This window comes from Penicillium angulare (genome assembly GCF_028827245.1).
Source record: "Penicillium angulare strain IBT 27051 chromosome Unknown utg000004l_segment0_segment0, whole genome shotgun sequence".
Taxonomy (NCBI): domain Eukaryota; kingdom Fungi; phylum Ascomycota; class Eurotiomycetes; order Eurotiales; family Aspergillaceae; genus Penicillium; species Penicillium angulare.
Genome location: NW_026623163.1, coordinates 3,952,315 through 3,969,133, shown reverse-complemented (window position 1 = coordinate 3,969,133; position 16,819 = coordinate 3,952,315). Strand labels below are relative to the sequence as shown.

The following is a 16,819-nucleotide window of genomic DNA, read 5'->3' as shown; positions in this document are numbered from 1 at the left end:
GTATGTATGGAACATTTTGAAAATACAATCATGTCGGTTTAAACATCCAGAATACTACGTCATTAGATTGCAGCAATATGTATTAGGCGAAGCCAGCATTATTTCGCTGGCGACGAAACTTGCATCGAGAACCCATTCACAAAATGTTAAACCCCACAAAACAAAGAAAAAAAGACATCCAAAAAGAAAGAGGTATATAGTGAGTCAAAAAGAAGATTACGCCCCAAAGGATAACGCCAATAAAATCACAATGCATGCGTTTCCAAGTGCGGAGTTTTCCAGGAGCCACAGGCTCATCACTGTCGGACCGTTGATAAAAGATAGGTATAAACATCAGTGTCATATATGTAAAAGGGTATGAAGGCTCAGTCTCGATCACACAAGACTAGCCGTAAATTCAAATCAAAGAATGAAGCCTTCCAAGGGAAGACTAGTGAATGTTGTTGCTGTTTTTCGGTTGGCTTTGCTTTTTGGAAGGTTTACACCTGGCTGGTGGTTCCAAAAATTCCAAAAGGTCAAAGAGTGAGAGCTCCATTAAGAGGTCAAAGAATCAGGCGCCTATAGCGTTTTATAAAAAGTATAAGGCCTTTACTCGCTGATTGGCTTCACAGAAGCACAAGTCACGTATATAGCCTAACTCCAATGCAGTCAGACTAGGCGAAATATCTGCTTAGGAGTGGAAAAGATCCCATGCCCGAGCACAGAGACCAAGGAACTCATCCTTCTTCTTGCGTTGAGTCTCGGGAGAATCTCTGCCTGCACCAAAGGGTCCGTGGAATGTGGAATTGGGACCAGGCATAGTAGCGGGATTTGGCCGATAGTGAGGATCTGGACCATGTCCTAATGGAGGGCTTCCATTGTCATTTTCGTATTCGCTGCGAGGGCGGCGACGCGCAGTAGTATCGGCAGCCTGCATCACAGGGGCTAAAGAGATACCAGGGAAACTCCCTTCGCTGACCAGAGGTGCAGTCTTCGGGACTGTGTGCATGGTGTGTGGAGATGGCGGGGTAGGTGGTTGGTGTCCTCCATAGTGCACAATCCGGGGCAGTAGCTCTTCCCGACCACCAGACAGTTCTTGGACTGCTTCTTCCGCAGATCGATATTCACGTGGGCGACCTGGTGTTCCGGACATGTTGCCTGGTAGTCCTGGAGAAGGCAGAGGGGCCAAGTTAGACTGTGAAGAGTTGGTGCTCGATGCATTCACGTAGAAGCTCTGGTGGCCAGGCTCTCTATCCCGAGGACCGAGCGCATCGGACCCAAATACATCAGAAAGAGGAGGAAGGCGGTTGTTGGTCTGGGTGGCCGGCAGCTGGTGCAAGTGAGACGTGGAACCTAGAGTCGGGCTCTGGTTGACGACATGGCGGGTCAAAGGTTGGGGTTGGTGTCGACCAGTAAAACTCTGGTGCAATGGGGCGGACTGAATTACACGTTCATTTGCGAATTGTGATGCTGAAGGCGCAACAATCGAAAGGCCTGGTGGGGGTCGTCGCTTGGAGCTGCTCTTTGGCGGCATTCCCATAAATCCTGCTATAGAAGGCCTGATACCGTCGGGTCCATCGTCCTTGGCTGACTTCTGCAATCGAGACTCGATTATCGAGCGCTGCTGATCACGAACGGAGAGGCTACGCTGGAGTTGCTCTCTCATCACTGGATCGTGGGTTTGAAAGCCTGGCGACAAGCAAGCCAAGCCCACATGTTGCATACTGACACCATCGCGAGCGGTCATGGGGCCTCCTGGTGGTCGGACGGAGAGGCCGCTTGAAGAAGGAAGACTGGTGGAGAGGTCTAGTTTGCGGGGACGAGGGCGACTCATGCGCGGCGGCGAGCCCGGTTCCTTCTTCACGGTGATTTTCGGACCTGCGCTACCTTGTGATCTATACGAAAATTGTCTCTGATTAGCATTCTGGACCATTCGTTTCTTTTGTTTCTTTTGTCGGAGACCATCTAACTTACGGCGATGATGGGCGTGTGTTCTCGGGGGTTCCTTGGGGCGGTGCATCTTGAGAAGCTGCCACCCGCGGCGGAGAAGAATTCACTGGAGGGGGAGGAGGGGCCAGTGTCGGGCAATTCTTGGGGCTGGGATCGCGGGTGGTATGCGGCGAGGATAACGGCGCCGCAGTCGCGGATGCAACAGCCGTCGACATGGTGACAGGTGTGGATGAGCTCAGATTGGCGAAATGCTGTTATTTTTTTGGGTAATATTTTGTTGCTTGTCACCAAGGAAGTATATCTATTCCCTCGATCGTATTTTTTTCAGTGAGGGTTTGTTTTCCCTTGGTTCGTCTTTTCCCTGCGCAGCGATCGGCGTCCAAGCACCCCCGGAGTTTTAAGAGAGGAGCATCAATGAACCTGATGGCGGCGGTGCTATAGTTTGGCGGGGTATTGTTAGACTGAGTCGCTGGAGAATTTAACGTATGTCAAATTCCAAACCAACGCTCTCTGGTCCAACTTTGGGGGGAGGGGAGGAGTGGTAGGGAGGTAGGGGAGAGAGATGGGGTGGAGGGGGAGGAGTTCGGCGGTTAGGCGGCAAGCAGTGTGACAGATCGCAGGGGGAAAAAGAAAAAAGAGACAGAGAGAGATAGAGAGAGAAGAAGAAAAAGAGACTAGACAGGATGATGCACCTAGCACGGAACAAAACGGCCCAGAAACGAGACAAATGATAGTGCCAGGGGGTGTTTGGGATTTTTATTTTATTTTATTTAATTAATGATTAATGATTAATGATTATTACTAGTATTAATCAATCATAGAGGGGAGAATACAGGTACCCGATACTTTCCAGCCCCAGATTACGGCCTATTCTGTCTGGTAACTCTGCTTCTCTGCTTCTCTGGTTCTTTGGTTCTTTGGTTCTCTCCATTAACTAGGTTCATAGTGGAGTCAGGGCTGGGCGTATCAGGATTGCCCACACTGAGACACGATGCGTTTCTGCTGTCTGATGCTTTCTTTCTTTGGATCATCGTGAAACATGGGAGGATGATCTAGGGTCATTCCAGCCCCCAAAAGCCCGCCCTGATCGGCGGCCTAGACAAAACTTCCCTGACCTCATCCCAGCAGATCACATCGTGGCACACGTTCGAGGTCAAACATGGCGCTTACAGCGACAAGGAGTGTGGTGCATCAAATGTGACACCGAGTTGGGGGCTGCATACCAGATCCGATTGTCTCATTTTTTGGGGCTATTTTTCCCTTCAATACTGGTGCCTGTTTCTTCTTTTTCCAACAGCTGTCGTAAGAACCATCATCATCATCATCATCATCATCATCAACAACAACCTTGGGCCTGATACATGTTCCAGACACTGGACTCAAGCCCATCATCGCCATGGCCCCTCCCCGAGATGTGGATCGTCAGTGTCACTAATGTACGGAAGCCTTTGCCGACCGTGAAATCAAATGATATATGTAGATTAAGAGGGTGAAAAGATCAAATAATAAGATGAAAAGAAAAGAAAAAAGAAAACCAAATCTTGAATCCTGATTGTACTAGGAAACCCACAGTTCATTCCACAGTTCGCTGGATGGCGCACGTCACTCAAACTTCAGGAGTCCAACACGAGGGTGCACAGATCAGTTTCACATCTTACACCTGTTGGGTCCCTTTCAGTCATGTGCTGGTTTCGGTATTTTATTTCATTTTATTTCAATTTTATCATTTTACCACTTGAACACTTGGAAGGTCCTGCAAAATACAGACCTCATTCTTATTGGAGGTCCCGCAATGTGTAATTTTAAGACAAATGGCACTTGGACAACTAGTTTAATGGGTTCGTGTCTACGCTTATCGATTGGATAATGGGGCATCCAATTTTGATGAGCTTTCCCCGCTACCTGTCATCCTGTTTGCCATCAATGATCCTCCGGTTAAGTACTCCTGCCTCCTTTCGAGATGAAGCAAAAAAGAAAATAACAGGCAAAACCTGTCTCAAGGCAACCCATAAAGAACCAGACTTGCCATGATACTTCTGATAATGTGATAGGTCTTGAGTCAAACTGCTGTTGTCCCAGACTGAAAGAGTCCAGGCTGGGCAAATCATGGTGGATGGTGCACGAACCGTGTGGCCAGCCACAACCCGATGAAACCAGCCACAGGGGTCACTCTAACCTAGATTGGCTTGAACCTCAGTGGAGATGCTTTAGACATCAGATGAAATTCCACGGATTTGATTGTGGATAGTATGTAAGGCGGAGTTCATCGCCAGAGACGGAGCCCTTATATCATACATTATACCTTGTCGGGGACTTGTTTCATTTTTGGCGGAATCGCGTTTTTTTACTTTCTCTTTGCCGTCAACAGGACTGGAACATCCACTGGGAACTTGAAATTTCCATTTGACATATCACAAGCTGTACCATCATGATAAAGAAGTGTTATATGTCTGTAACTCGTATATGTCGTGGGACACGGATTCAACCCGCTAGCTACATAGCCCTACAGCCCCTGCACGACATTGATCGACGTTGGAATAGACCTAAGCTGTTTCACCATCCGGAACAGAGAATGCAAGCCGATTTATAAATGCCCCTCTCATAATGAATGAATTATTAGAAGTTACTACATAGCGGAATAGTTCCATGCAGCCGGAGGATGTATATCGGCCCGAAACAGAAGGCGGTGACCCTCCTATCGATAAACCCACCTAATTTTTCTGCGATGCAAACTATGCAAATCGATAATTTTCGACGCTCTTGACAATCCAGCACTTCCATCTTATCGCTGCCTCTTTCACGAACCTCGGTGACCTCGGCACTGTCAGATAAAAGCTCAGCAGTCCAGTCTACCTCGATACGACTCGAATTGATACATATTGTCTCCCCTCGAGCCCTCCCACATCCGATCGCGAACGATCGCGCCAAGCTCGAACTCCCCACGTTCCAACATCAAAGTACTTGTGCTGCATTTAAGCACTTTGTATCATAATGCCTGGCTCTGTTCACTCTCAAGATCCCCAGGATCAGTCTATGGTGGACGCCGTTGAGCAGCCCCAAGAAGAGCTTGTCCTGGATGAGCGCCGCATTCTGGTGGTATGTATTGGATGTCTTGTGATGAATTATGGATGTTCGGAAGCACATGTCTAATACCTCATTCTAGCTACCCGGCTCTTCCGAAACTGCCGCATCATTCCAGTTCGAGGGAGAAGGTCATACCATGGGTAATGCGCTGCGATTTGCTATCATGAAGAAGTGAGTACTTTGTACCTTGCGACAGGTTTCAAAGCCCATTTAGATTCGCATGAAATTATCGTCTGAGATCCAGTAACTAACATGTGATTGTTTAGCCCTGCTGTTGAATTTTGCGGTTACACCATTCCTCACCCTTCCGACGCAAAGATGCACCTCCGCATCCAAACTATTGGTATGCCATTCCCCACTCCAGATTCTATAATCACGAAACTAACTTTCGCTCTACTAGAAACAACCACTGCCCTAGAAGCTCTTGAGAAGGGATTCAACGACCTGATGGATCTGTGTGATGTTGTTACTGAAAAATTTACCGCTTCTCGCGACCAGTTCAACGAGGAGAACAGCAACAAGATGCAATCTTGATTGGTGGCTTGAGCTAGGCTTTTTTTGCATTTGTGTCATATGGCACTGCGGGCGTTCCGGCTTCATTTTTTAAAAGCTTTGTTGATAGTCTCTCTTTGCCAGATTGTGGTATAAGATTCATTTTTACCTTGTTCTAAATACATATGCACTTGTGTGCAAAACATTATACTATCAATACTTCGAGCATTGGTTGTTATGTAAATTGTATCGTCTACTAAGACCTTGATGTATGCCTCTTATTGTATTGCAAGATCATTCCATCCAACCTTGGAAGTGTAGCTTTCGCTTACATACTCTTTCGTGGGTCGCTTATCTGGCAATGCCTGGTCCATCTCCGCATCCACATACTTTTACCGATATCAATGCCGGTGCATCCAAGTCCATTACAAATGGCCCCATTAATTGCGTTATTTACATTCATCTTCAATAAACATGAATATAAGGATATATCCACCCTTTTTAACGCCACCGCTAGCCCCCACGTCCCCATCGGGCATTTTGGGGGCGGGGGGTTCAAAGAGCTCAGCTCTAGGTCATCCTCCCCTGCATGTCTAAAAATTAAGCCCCGCAGTAGTAAACTACCTTCTACAGTGATTCCAAAGCTAGAAAACCTGCTTCTGGGATTCTGGCTTGGTGGGTTCAATATTTTCCTTGTGAGGTTTGTGAACACCTGCCCGTACGCGACGGGAATCCGGTCAGACAGTTAATAGCCATTTGAGAAACTTATGATATTGTTTAATGACATCCCGAGTCGGTAAAACTATGAGACTCCTTACTTAGCTTCCCTCTAAATTCTTAATTCTTTGGATTATATGTTTTTTGTGCTTTGGTTCATGATGTGCTAGTACACCGAATGCCATACTTAGCCAGCAAATCCCTATCAATGCGCAAACCAAGACAATGTATTCCCGAGTTTGTTCCAATATAAAGAAACCCTTCGTATGCAGTCCAGCAACCCCAAAATTCTGCAGGTAGCCATAGACACTTGTGTCCACCAATAACTACCCATTCGTCTTGAATTCTGAGAGCCAGCTGCCAGTATTCAGAGTTCTTCGGCTCTTGAGTTTGATCTTCTCGAGTATCAAATGCACCGTACTCCGTGATAATATGGTTTGTGTCAGTCAAGAAGCGCATCGAATGAACAATCCCATAGTTTTCTCCAATCCATCGAGGTGTCTGGGAGTTCTCATCATCGAGATCGCAGATTATGATATGGCCCATGATAGAACTTGTCGCTAATCTCTTGCCATCTGGTGCAAAAACTAGTGTGTGAAAATAAGAATGTTCCTCAAGGTCTAGCTCCCTCATTATGAGCGGTGGGTTTTTAGTGATATCCCAGATGACATATTTCAATTCACATGCATCAGCAACAATCAAGAGTTGACCATCTGGACTGAAAGCTGTACCTTGCCCAGCAGGGCTAAGTGAGAGAGCTTGGGTTTTCTCAATGATATCCCGTATCAAAACTTTGGGTTTAGAATAAAATGCGACCCGCTCTCCATCTTGAGAAAAGGCCATGGCCCTTTGAAATCTGTGCGAGGTATGGGCGTGCTTATACTGAAATTTATTTGTGACAATACCTGGAGCCTCAACCAGCCAGAGCTCAAGACCAGAGTCTAAGGACGACGAAGTCAAAATTTTTCCATTCTTTGAGATTCGAAGACCACGTATGCCCCATTTTGTGTTCGAGACAGCCACCGACGCAAAAGGCTCACTAAGATTCTAGATCTGTATGATGGATGGTCTATACCAAGTAGCCAAAGTTTTTCCATCATTGAAAAACTGGAGCCCCATTATGCCAGCGGAGCACTTCTTTTCGAAAACAAATGACGGTGTATCGGAGTCTGTGACCATATCCCATACCTGAATCAACCCATGAACTGTCTGACCTGCAAACCAGCGGCTATCCGAAAAACAATCTTAATCATTGAACTGAAGGTATCGAGAGCACGAATTGGTTTATCGTTCACTGAAGCCTCGATATCCCAGATGTTTATCTTTGATATTAGCATACCTTAAGTCCTAGTGACACAACGCCCCAAGCTGCAGTTGAGTACCCAGTCGGGTCAACAACAACAACTTTTGGGACTGTGCCTTCCAATGACCACGCTGCCCGTAAAATCTCCTTCGCCGCTTCTTGTATGCGGTTATCATCATTTTTGGCCTGTCTTATACTATGCTGATCTTGTACGGTCTCTGCCCCATCCCTTAGTGCGCGTTCTATTGGCGGATCGCCGCTATGTAATTTGGTGTCCTGATTGGTTTCTGACAAAAGCAATTTGAGATAACGTTGTTGATCAGGATTGAGCGACATAAAAGTTTTGTCCCATAGACTTTTGGGCGTGTCATTTTCTATGCCCTTTTCCTGTGGACTCGCTTACTAGGGTGTGTGGTTCTGCTGGGTTCTTCTGCTGGGTCTTATCATACAATTTGAGCCAGTTTTTGGATAGGCGATCTTTATATTTCTTCTTTAGCTTTGGGAGCATCCTTGCTGTAAAATAGATGAATGTGCCTGATCTGAATGCCTGGCGACTATCTACCAGACTTCCTAGAGATGGATTGGGAAAGTGTCTGTCCAATTTGCCCTATAGCAGACGTAAGACCAGGGAAGTACTAATTTACAAGTATTGTTATTGTGTAAATACCAGTCTAAATCGTATCATTAATGGGAGCGTGGGGAGTATGTGAATCCCCGAACCACGGGCGCAGATGGTGGTATCTTGTATAGGCAGTGTTTGCGAGAATATCGATTCAGTCTCGGAAATCATATATGTATTCGCCATGAAATATACGAAATGTTCATCTGTTTTTGTGCGAATTTCAACTGATATAACTAAAACACTATAGTTGAGTTGGCTCTTGGCTGGTGGGAACAGCCAGAGACCACGTGACCAGGTGAGTACTCGGCAACATTTCCACTTTCGTATCAATCTGCATTCACTTCACCCCACAACGAAAGTTGGCGAATGAACTGTTTCGAGTTCTATGTCTGGTGGCTGGGCGTCGGACAATATTTTTCGGGTTTTTATTGAAATTTGACCTCACCGGGAAAGTAATGCGATCTTACTCCGGTTGGTACGTTATCTATTTGCTTTTTCAACTCCGTCGAGCCTCCAAAGCCGACCTGTGCTTTCGTCCAGAATATCATAGCTAACACATAGTTACAGCCTGACATGCAAAAAAAGGAAACTCAAATGCGACGAGTCTAAACCAGCATGTGACAAATGTGTCAAGTCATCTCGAAACTGTACCTATGGAGAACAGTCCATATTCCGTACGCAGGAGATTGGTCCGTCACCAGCCCGCAAACGGAAATGCACTAGAGACCAGCAGGAGACACAGGCCAATGAATCTGGAGAGCAAAGGATATGGGTAGATTTCCCAAATGAATGTATGTTTTCAATTTGAGCTCGAAATACACTTCCACATTCTCATACCAGCTAGTCACGTTTGTTCAAGCGGAACAGCCAGATCACAATGAAAGCTCAACGGTGGAAACCAGCGGGACGACGGCTTATGTAGATGCCAGTGAAATAGATGGGATAGTAGATACCGGCCAAGAGACCGAGGCTTCTGTATCTCGTCCGATATCGATCCATGCGACCCCTGTGATACCTTCCTTCCACCAAACACCAAGTACTAGTCATCGTACACAAAGAGAATATAATACTCCTATCCCACGCAGCGACCAACCAGAGTCTGATTCTTCTGAGAAAATCCTTATATCTTATCTTTTGCGGCATTTTAAGCAAGGCCCTGGCCAGTGGTATGAATCAAATTCATTCGAGTTCAAGTTGAACCAGCTGCTTACAATGACACAGGATGGATCTTTTTGACAGCACATCATATTTTTCTTCAAAAGTGCCTGTTATCGCTATATCCAAACCATTATTGAAGTCAGCAATGTGCGCTCTCTCTGCAAAGCACCTACTACATGTTTGTCGAACTACAAGCAAACCCGGGTCGAAATCTAGCTTCATTCCCAGCTATATCAGAATTTCATCTTCGAATGAAGAAATATGGAGATACAACTCGGCAAGGTTTTACGATCAAGCTCTTGGGCATCTAAAATTTGCTGTTAGCTTGGATTCATGTGCTACTATCCCGTCTGATAAAGAGGAGATCCTTGCTGCCGTCGCTATTCTTTGCACATTTGAGTTGATGGACGCCCCTGGGAGTGCATGGAAAGCCCATCTCAGCGCATTGCCTCTTTTCGATGATGGAAATGATTCTATTTCCGATCATACTTCAATCACAATTCCCCAATTGGCCATCAAAGGCCCCATATTTTGGAGTCTTGCGAGGCAAGACTTATTATGTGCCTGTGAGTCCCAGAAGTATTACTAGAAGATAAGCTATCTGACCCAACCACTCAGTTATAAGCGAAACCCCAACCCGACTAGACTTGAAAGATATGCGTCTCTGGCAGAATGCTGGGCTAGCTACAGGCGAGAATAGGGAACTCCTACCCTACAGTCCTCTGGACATGATGGAGAGCCTGAATTCAACGGTATTGGAAGAAGACATGAAAAGTAATGAATTGACATGGATTCTTGGTAAAATTGCGAATCATCTTACTGCAGGGGATAGTTTGGTTCCAGCGGACAACATATTGCCGCAGTTTCAGCGGGCCCTCATTGGGTTGAACCAGCAACATCTTCTAGAAAGATGGAATATGCTAATGGCTGACTTGGATAGATGGCATGATTCTCTTCCAGAGTCCTTCTGTGCGACTGCTCGTACACGGAAACTAGGTAATGCAGAACCGGGCTTTGAGCGGAGCTTTGATACGTTTGAGCAGATCTGGTTTGACTTGCCACTGTGTGCGGCGGTAATCCAAAGCTATCACCAAGCAAAGATCCTGTTACTGGCGAATGAGCCACAGGAATCAACAGCTATTCGATCAACCGTATCAGCACGCCTGAGGTCGTATCGACATTCCCTTCGAGAAGTTATAATTCATGCTCGGGCGGTTTGTGGGATAAGTCTGGCTAACTCAACAGAGGCCTTCAGAGCCAACTCTGTTCAGGCTCTTTTTGTTGCTGGCCAAGTTTTCGAGGAATATCACGAACAGGAGGCAGTTCTTGAGTTACTTGCTGGGATTGAACAAGATCTTGGGTGGACTACGAAATATCATATCACCAAGCTAAAAGATGAATGGGCGAATGAGAGACGAGGCAATAATGTTGATCGTAATGAGCAGGGCCATGAATCGAATTGGTTTATTTCTTAGCACTAATTGCACATACGCTTTACTCACGATACTCAGCGGGTTTTAAAACTGCTCCCCCGAAAGAAAATTCAATTATCCATCTTCATAAGCTTGCGTTTTAACGAGCCCGTCGTAGCTATGTAGGCACCCCTCTTGGCAGGGCAAAAACGAGTTGCAGATCAAATAAGACGCTGAACCAGCGCTGAAAGATATTGACGCAAGGCATTCGACCTCGACAAGGGATGATAGCCTAACAAAGAGCACAGTGCAAACAGGGCTCCAATGATAGTAACACTTGTGGTAGCCACTCGCAATGCATTTTGGTGGGTTAATATAACTTCTCGTGGGAGTAATTTGGGGGGCTTTTGATAGACGAAACCCCTCCACGAAACTAGAAAACTGCGAACATGGAACTTGAACTACCAATCAGGGAAGATGATATTGTTGCGCCCGGTATTAGGGTCAATAAACCACGAAGTACAGCCAGTGGCCCATACGAACTGTTTGGCTTTAGCATCGATCACAGCAACATCCTTACGTCCCGCAAAAGAAGTGACAGCAACTGATTCCGGAAACTTTATGCTGGGCAAGAAAGATAGGATAGATCGATTAGTTCCACTCAATATTGGGTGAATGAGTCGAGTAATGAGATTGATCTGACACTCTGTAGTATATAGCACCAAGAGATGACCGGAAAATGTGTTGGGACACATCAAAATAAAGAAGTTTGAGAACCCTGACAGACAAGTCCCAAATTAAGCCTCCAGTGAGCTATCTGCAAATTCGAGCCACCACCAACCGATTGACTTCAAATGACTCCGAATCTGTTGAAAGTGACTTACATGATCAGCAATACTTTGTCCATTTTGCCCTCGTATCTCCATCGGGAACAGTGGCTTCTGGGTTTCAAACCTATTAGCCAGGAAAATAGCGTCAGCATCAATTGCTTGTCCTGACCTCATTACGATGCCTCTCTCTGTAATGTGGTCGATGGGGTCATTGTAGATAAGATCAACATTCTCACGGTGCAGACAGGAAAGATAATCGGTATCCATTACCCGGCGCTTACAGCCTATAACTGTATCCGGAATTAGGAAATCTCGATATTGAACAGGGGCATTCGTCTCGATGTACTTTGTGGTTTCATCAGTCCAATCACTTCGAACCTTTTGACCATTTTGTACATGAAAATCCGCAAAGTCCCTTTCTTGTAATAAAAAGAGATATTTTCGGTAGAGACGATGAGCATCGGGAACTCATCACATCATGAAATGGAAAGATCTTGAGTATTCAGGATTGGGCCTCTCGGATAGCCAGTGAGCCTGGCGGCTAAATTGAGTAATTTTCTTGACTTTGTTTGGACCATCACTCATGACAGGCACACACTGCGTGGCACTGCAGCCATTTACTAAATTTGGTCAGCAGGATATTCTCTACTGAGGAAGATTTAGTTGAGCTTGGTCGCTTATTACCAACACGAATGACATCTTTGTCCTTGTAATTAATGGGTTGATCCCACTAAGCGGAGTGGAACAGACGACCTTTGAATGTCTCTCCGCTTGGAATATCACACTTCTTAGGAACCGAAAGGGTATCAACAGCTGAGATAAGAATCCGGTAACGTTTTTGAGTCTCACGTCCAGTTCTTTGATCCGAAATAATCACTTTCCATGTTGCTATCTCGGGTTCGTACTCCGCCGTTTTGACAGCAGAGGGGAATTTCATATGAGGTCGTATTTCGTACTGGTTCGCAGTAGACATAAAATATCTGAGATTTCGGGCTGTAGCGCAAATTTGCGCGACCAGTAGGGATTCGGCGCAAACGAGAAAGAATAAAAATACGAAGGGACCTGTAGAATATTAGTTATCGAGGTTACTTCGTTGTATTGGGCGGTCGAAACTTGAAAAATACAATATTGAAAAGAAAAGCACCATCACACCCATAACCAGGATACGGGTTTTGAAACCACTGGTATTTCCCCAATACCTGATGTCTTCTCAATTATTTCAAAGCTTCTGGTCCCAAAGTTACGAATAAGCTGAATAGCCATTCCTAGTAGGCCGGAGGGGCCCCGATAATAAGAATGTCCGTGTCAATAGACATTCAGTCGATGTGCCAGTGGCTTTCGTGAATGGGCACTTGGAAGTTTCAAGTTGTGGAGAGATAGAAGTCGAAGTGATACTAGGCCTGAGAGCGCACTACATTTATATGTTTGAAAATAGTGCTAGTAGTTTTGGAAAATACGATCTAGAGCTAATGAAAGTAGAGTAAATCCAATGTCCTTCATCCCCAATGCATATCAACTATGTATGCCTACTCGATCTTTTCCTCTAAATTAAAAAGAATCCGAGAGTTGTCAGCGGCGATCAACCGGCTTGGCCCCATGCCTTCAGATCCACCCCGGGGTCCGTGCAGTACAGACCCCCGGGTCGATTCCCGTTTTAGTCTCTCGGCATCCCGCACTATAATGACCTTCTTGATAGGGCACGGATTCCGAAAGCCCAGAACTTTCCCTGCTCCCGCCCGGCTTCATCTTGGCATAGCTCTTACTCATAATACTACTAGTACTAGTAATCCGCCGATATGTCTCTCCAAATCTCGAAACTATAGCCATCCGATTTTGTAGGTACATATAAAGCTGTCCAAGGACCACATTATCAGAATTTTTACTGAACATATTGTGTCGTTTTTAATTCCAGGTAGTTTCTGGTCACAGAGTCAGAGACAGGGTTTATTCCCTCCTCTCAAGACACAGGACATGATGGGAAATGGCTGCTCGATTGCAGCTAGTCATATTGGAAGTAGAGAAGAGGTCCAAATTATGCTTCAATTGGCTGCAAAACTTGAGTTTCAAAGGTGTGCCTAAAGCTAAATCCACACTACTTGGAAGTACACTACTTGGAACTCCCATACTAACAAAATTAGCTGAGTTGAAACGATTGGCATTAGCGAGGATGGATGCAAAGCCGCAGTGGAAAAGTTTTACAACGGCAATGTGCGATTTCGAGTGGGCTATGATAAGGCTTTCGGTAGTAGAGCTTGAAACGGTAGCACTAGTAGTACCTGTACAATGAGAACTCGAAGAAGTGGAATAAGAGTGCTAGAAAATAGAGAGCTGTCAGGATTTCTTTGGTGATCAAAGATATGCAAGAGCTTCGAGGGTCAGAAAAACGTGTGCGATTTGATATCATGATTTTTAGAGTGATTATCATTCCTGACGAGATAAAATAGACGCATTGAGATACATGTCATACAAAAGTCGAGAATCTCATTAACCATCAAACTTTAAGTGGCTAAGGGAAGTATGTGGTAAACAAATACATTTTGAATATAGGTTTTAGGTTTGACCAAAGCATAACATCCTGTAATGTCTATGGCATAGTTCATATAATATTTCTCTTTTTTCTTTTAAACCGTTTTCCTTGACTGTTCCAACAAATAATAATGATAAGGTGTTGAAAAACTAGCTGAAGCATCACAGAAACGGTTGATTTGTCTATAGAGAGTAGAGAAACGAAAAGAAGTTATTTAAACCCTTCAACTGCGCCAATTTCGTGAATAACATGAGCATCAAGGCCGACTGGCCTAGCTTCTTTCTCCAAAATGCTACCACATTCTCGAAGATGTGACTCATTCTCGTTAGAATCTTCAGTGAACTCCAATTTACGATATTCACAATTTAAGTAGCCAGTACCTGAGAAAAGTCAAAGTCAGCCAAGATCAAATGAAGGTGATGAAGGTGGGTAAGTTAAATTGCAAACCTACCTTTCCGTCTCACGTAACCTCTCCAATCCTCAGTAAAATAATGCAAGAAGCCCCCGTGAGTCACAAGTGCAACATGCTTCTCTGGACGGCTGTAAATCCAGTTACGCATCTCAGCAGCTCGTTGTTTGACAGCTGGAAGACTGGATTCATAAATCCCTTTCTGCACAGTACATTTAATATACGCTTCAAACTTTACAAAGAATAAATGTCCTACCTTTGAGTTCCATGATTCATTAACCAATGTCGCGTCAAGATTCATAGCATTCCATGAGGGGGCGGCGTCTTTGATTAGGTTTGGAGCTTCTGATTTTGTAATCTTGGCATCGTGGCCAACGTCACAGGCCAAACTGCTGATCTCCTGGGCATTTGGAACCAAGATCATTGGTAGTTGTCGCTTCTCTAGTTCAGGTGCAAATGTGTAGGCAGCCGTCTGAATAGTACGTCGGAGCGGAGATGCCAGGATAACCTCAACATCTTGAAGAAATGGAAACTTTTCTTGGAGCTCTTGACATTGGAATTTCCCAGTATCGGTCAAAAGTGCATCTCTGATATGATGAGAGTCCTAGATGCTATATTAGGACCTTCAAGGTAGGAATCTGGGGAGTGAATTGAGGATGCAATAGTACATTGACATTATGTTCACCTTGTGCATGGCGAATGATATAGAGAGTTGGAGGCATTTTGACCAGAAGAAAACCAGCAAGTTGCTTCAATGACCACGATTGATATTGAATTTGCGCGGAATTTTAATATTCGCTATCACCAGATCAAATCTTTAAGTCAAAAAAAAACTCTGCTGTTCGATTTGGACAGACGTGGCTTTCGGTATGTAGATCTGCCTGGAAGTGGAGGTGGTGGAGCATAAAATGGAGATGTTCTGAAATAGGATAGTAACCCGTGCTCGGCTTGGTCTCCGCAGCACCGCTATCACTACCTAATTGGGAAGATTTTATAAGGGCTGATTCAATGACAAAAGCAGCAATGAAGACGAACTGAGGGGCTGCTCCTCAGCCATCATTCATTAACCGATTTGTTCAATGTGGGGAGTATATTTTATCTCGCGTCTCCATTCTGAACGAAGGCCAGGAATAGACTGTGCGCCCGAGGGGAAAAAACGAAACCGCGACTTTCACCCTGGACATACCATTCTCACCTTCCGCCTCGCCCCTGCTTAGTTCTACTTCGAAATGGCTCAATCTTCGCGTCTGCAAAACAAGGTTGCCATCGTGACCGGTGCCTCTTCTGGCTTGGGCCGAGCTATCGCTATTCGATATGCACAGGAAGGCGCTAAGCTAGTCTGTGCTGATTTGACAGCAGTGGCTCGATCGAAAGAGGAAGCTGAGATCACCACACATGATTCGATTATCCAGAGTGGTGGGAGAGCTATCTTCGTTCAAACCGATGTTGGCGATGCTACTCAGATGGAAAGCTTAGTAAAAGCGACTGTGGATGAGTATGGGAGACTTGATGTGTAAGAAACCATTATAGCAACCACCGCTGCCATCTCTACTTACCAAAGCTGATTATTTTAATAGTTTGGTTAACAATGCCGGAATTAGCATCGAGGCAAGACTTCCAGCGGTGCTCCATTTAACTGATGAGGCAACGTGGGATACCACGATGCGGGTGAATCTCAAGTCTGTCTTCCTTGGCTGCAAATATGCCCTTGCGCAGATGTTAGCACAAGAGCCACATGCTTCAGGAGACCGGGGATGGATCGTCAACATTTCATCAATTATGGGCATGATTGTTGGCCCAGAGAACCGTGGGTTTCTCAGACTAGGCTGCATCGCCATTCAGAACTAACATTCCATAGCTTCTTACTGCGCATCAAAGGGTGGTGTCAGTCAGCTCACGAGGCAGATCGCTTTAGATTATGCTCCGCATAAGATTCATGCCAACGCACTTTGCCCCGGATGTGAGTTGCTAATGGTGTCTGCAAAGCTTCCAGACTAACAATCATAAATAGATACCCAGACCGCGATCTTTAAGGAAACTACCACTAACCTCACTCCTTGGGATGACCTCAATCGCCGACATCCATTGAAGGGGCCAGGTTTTCCTGATGATATTGCCAGAATGGCTGTTGTTCTGGCAAGCGATGATGCAAGCTGGGTTACAGGAGTCTGTCTGCCGGTAGATGGCGGATATACAGCCCGCTAAATCAATAATTTCTGATGCCAGTGTCTACTGAAATGTCAGTGAAGGTTGAAGAAATATCTGCATAGCATATCAGGTGGTTATTCGGATCAGGGCATGTTTGTTAATTAATGCTGGTTGTTGGGTCCCAAGGT

The 16,819-nt window shown here is 45.3% G+C and overlaps 8 protein-coding genes across 8 annotated transcripts; 3 read left to right on the top strand and 5 right to left on the bottom strand.

Moving 5' to 3' along the window:
• Positions 1–670: 670 nt before the first annotated feature.
• Positions 671–2,144, bottom strand: N7478_005373 (uncharacterized protein; the record flags this gene model as incomplete). The annotated part of the gene is made up of 2 exons (XM_056921587.1): positions 671–1,874; positions 1,954–2,144. The coding sequence occupies 2 exons, from the start codon at positions 2,142–2,144 to the stop codon at positions 671–673; spliced, it is 1,395 nt and encodes a 464-aa protein (XP_056779624.1).
• Positions 2,145–3,827: 1,683 nt separating this feature from the next.
• Positions 3,828–4,037, bottom strand: N7478_005372 (uncharacterized protein; the record flags this gene model as incomplete). The annotated part of the gene is made up of 1 exon (XM_056921586.1): positions 3,828–4,037. One exon carries the CDS (start codon positions 4,035–4,037, stop codon positions 3,828–3,830), a length of 210 nt encoding a protein of 69 aa, XP_056779623.1.
• Positions 4,038–4,920: 883 nt separating this feature from the next.
• N7478_005371 (DNA-directed RNA polymerase core subunit RPC19) lies at positions 4,921–5,547 on the top strand (the record flags this gene model as incomplete). The annotated part of the gene is made up of 4 exons (XM_056921585.1): positions 4,921–5,025; positions 5,093–5,184; positions 5,280–5,356; positions 5,414–5,547. 4 exons carry the CDS (start codon positions 4,921–4,923, stop codon positions 5,545–5,547), a joined length of 408 nt encoding a protein of 135 aa, XP_056779622.1.
• An 831-nt stretch (positions 5,548–6,378) lies between these two features.
• Positions 6,379–7,861, bottom strand: N7478_005370 (WD40 repeat domain-containing protein; the record flags this gene model as incomplete). Its single annotated transcript, XM_056921584.1, is given in 3 exon segments — positions 6,379–7,269; positions 7,437–7,544; positions 7,562–7,861. The coding sequence occupies 3 exon segments, from the start codon at positions 7,859–7,861 to the stop codon at positions 6,379–6,381; spliced, it is 1,299 nt and encodes a 432-aa protein (XP_056779621.1).
• Positions 7,862–9,961: 2,100 nt separating this feature from the next.
• N7478_005369 (uncharacterized protein) lies at positions 9,962–10,780 on the top strand (the record flags this gene model as incomplete). Its single annotated transcript, XM_056921583.1, has 1 exon — positions 9,962–10,780. The coding sequence occupies one exon, from the start codon at positions 9,962–9,964 to the stop codon at positions 10,778–10,780; it is 819 nt and encodes a 272-aa protein (XP_056779620.1).
• A 734-nt stretch (positions 10,781–11,514) lies between these two features.
• Positions 11,515–11,814, bottom strand: N7478_005368 (4-hydroxyacetophenone monooxygenase; the record flags this gene model as incomplete). Its single annotated transcript, XM_056921582.1, is given in 2 exon segments — positions 11,515–11,583; positions 11,602–11,814. The coding sequence occupies 2 exon segments, from the start codon at positions 11,812–11,814 to the stop codon at positions 11,515–11,517; spliced, it is 282 nt and encodes a 93-aa protein (XP_056779619.1).
• A 2,470-nt stretch (positions 11,815–14,284) lies between these two features.
• N7478_005367 (histidine phosphatase family protein) lies at positions 14,285–15,205 on the bottom strand (the record flags this gene model as incomplete). The annotated part of the gene is made up of 4 exons (XM_056921581.1): positions 14,285–14,454; positions 14,526–14,715; positions 14,740–15,087; positions 15,158–15,205. The coding sequence occupies 4 exons, from the start codon at positions 15,203–15,205 to the stop codon at positions 14,285–14,287; spliced, it is 756 nt and encodes a 251-aa protein (XP_056779618.1).
• A 507-nt stretch (positions 15,206–15,712) lies between these two features.
• Positions 15,713–16,688, top strand: N7478_005366 (SDR family NAD(P)-dependent oxidoreductase; the record flags this gene model as incomplete). The annotated part of the gene is made up of 4 exons (XM_056921580.1): positions 15,713–15,996; positions 16,061–16,290; positions 16,342–16,443; positions 16,495–16,688. The coding sequence occupies 4 exons, from the start codon at positions 15,713–15,715 to the stop codon at positions 16,686–16,688; spliced, it is 810 nt and encodes a 269-aa protein (XP_056779617.1).
• Between the last annotated feature and the right edge of the window lie 131 nt (positions 16,689–16,819).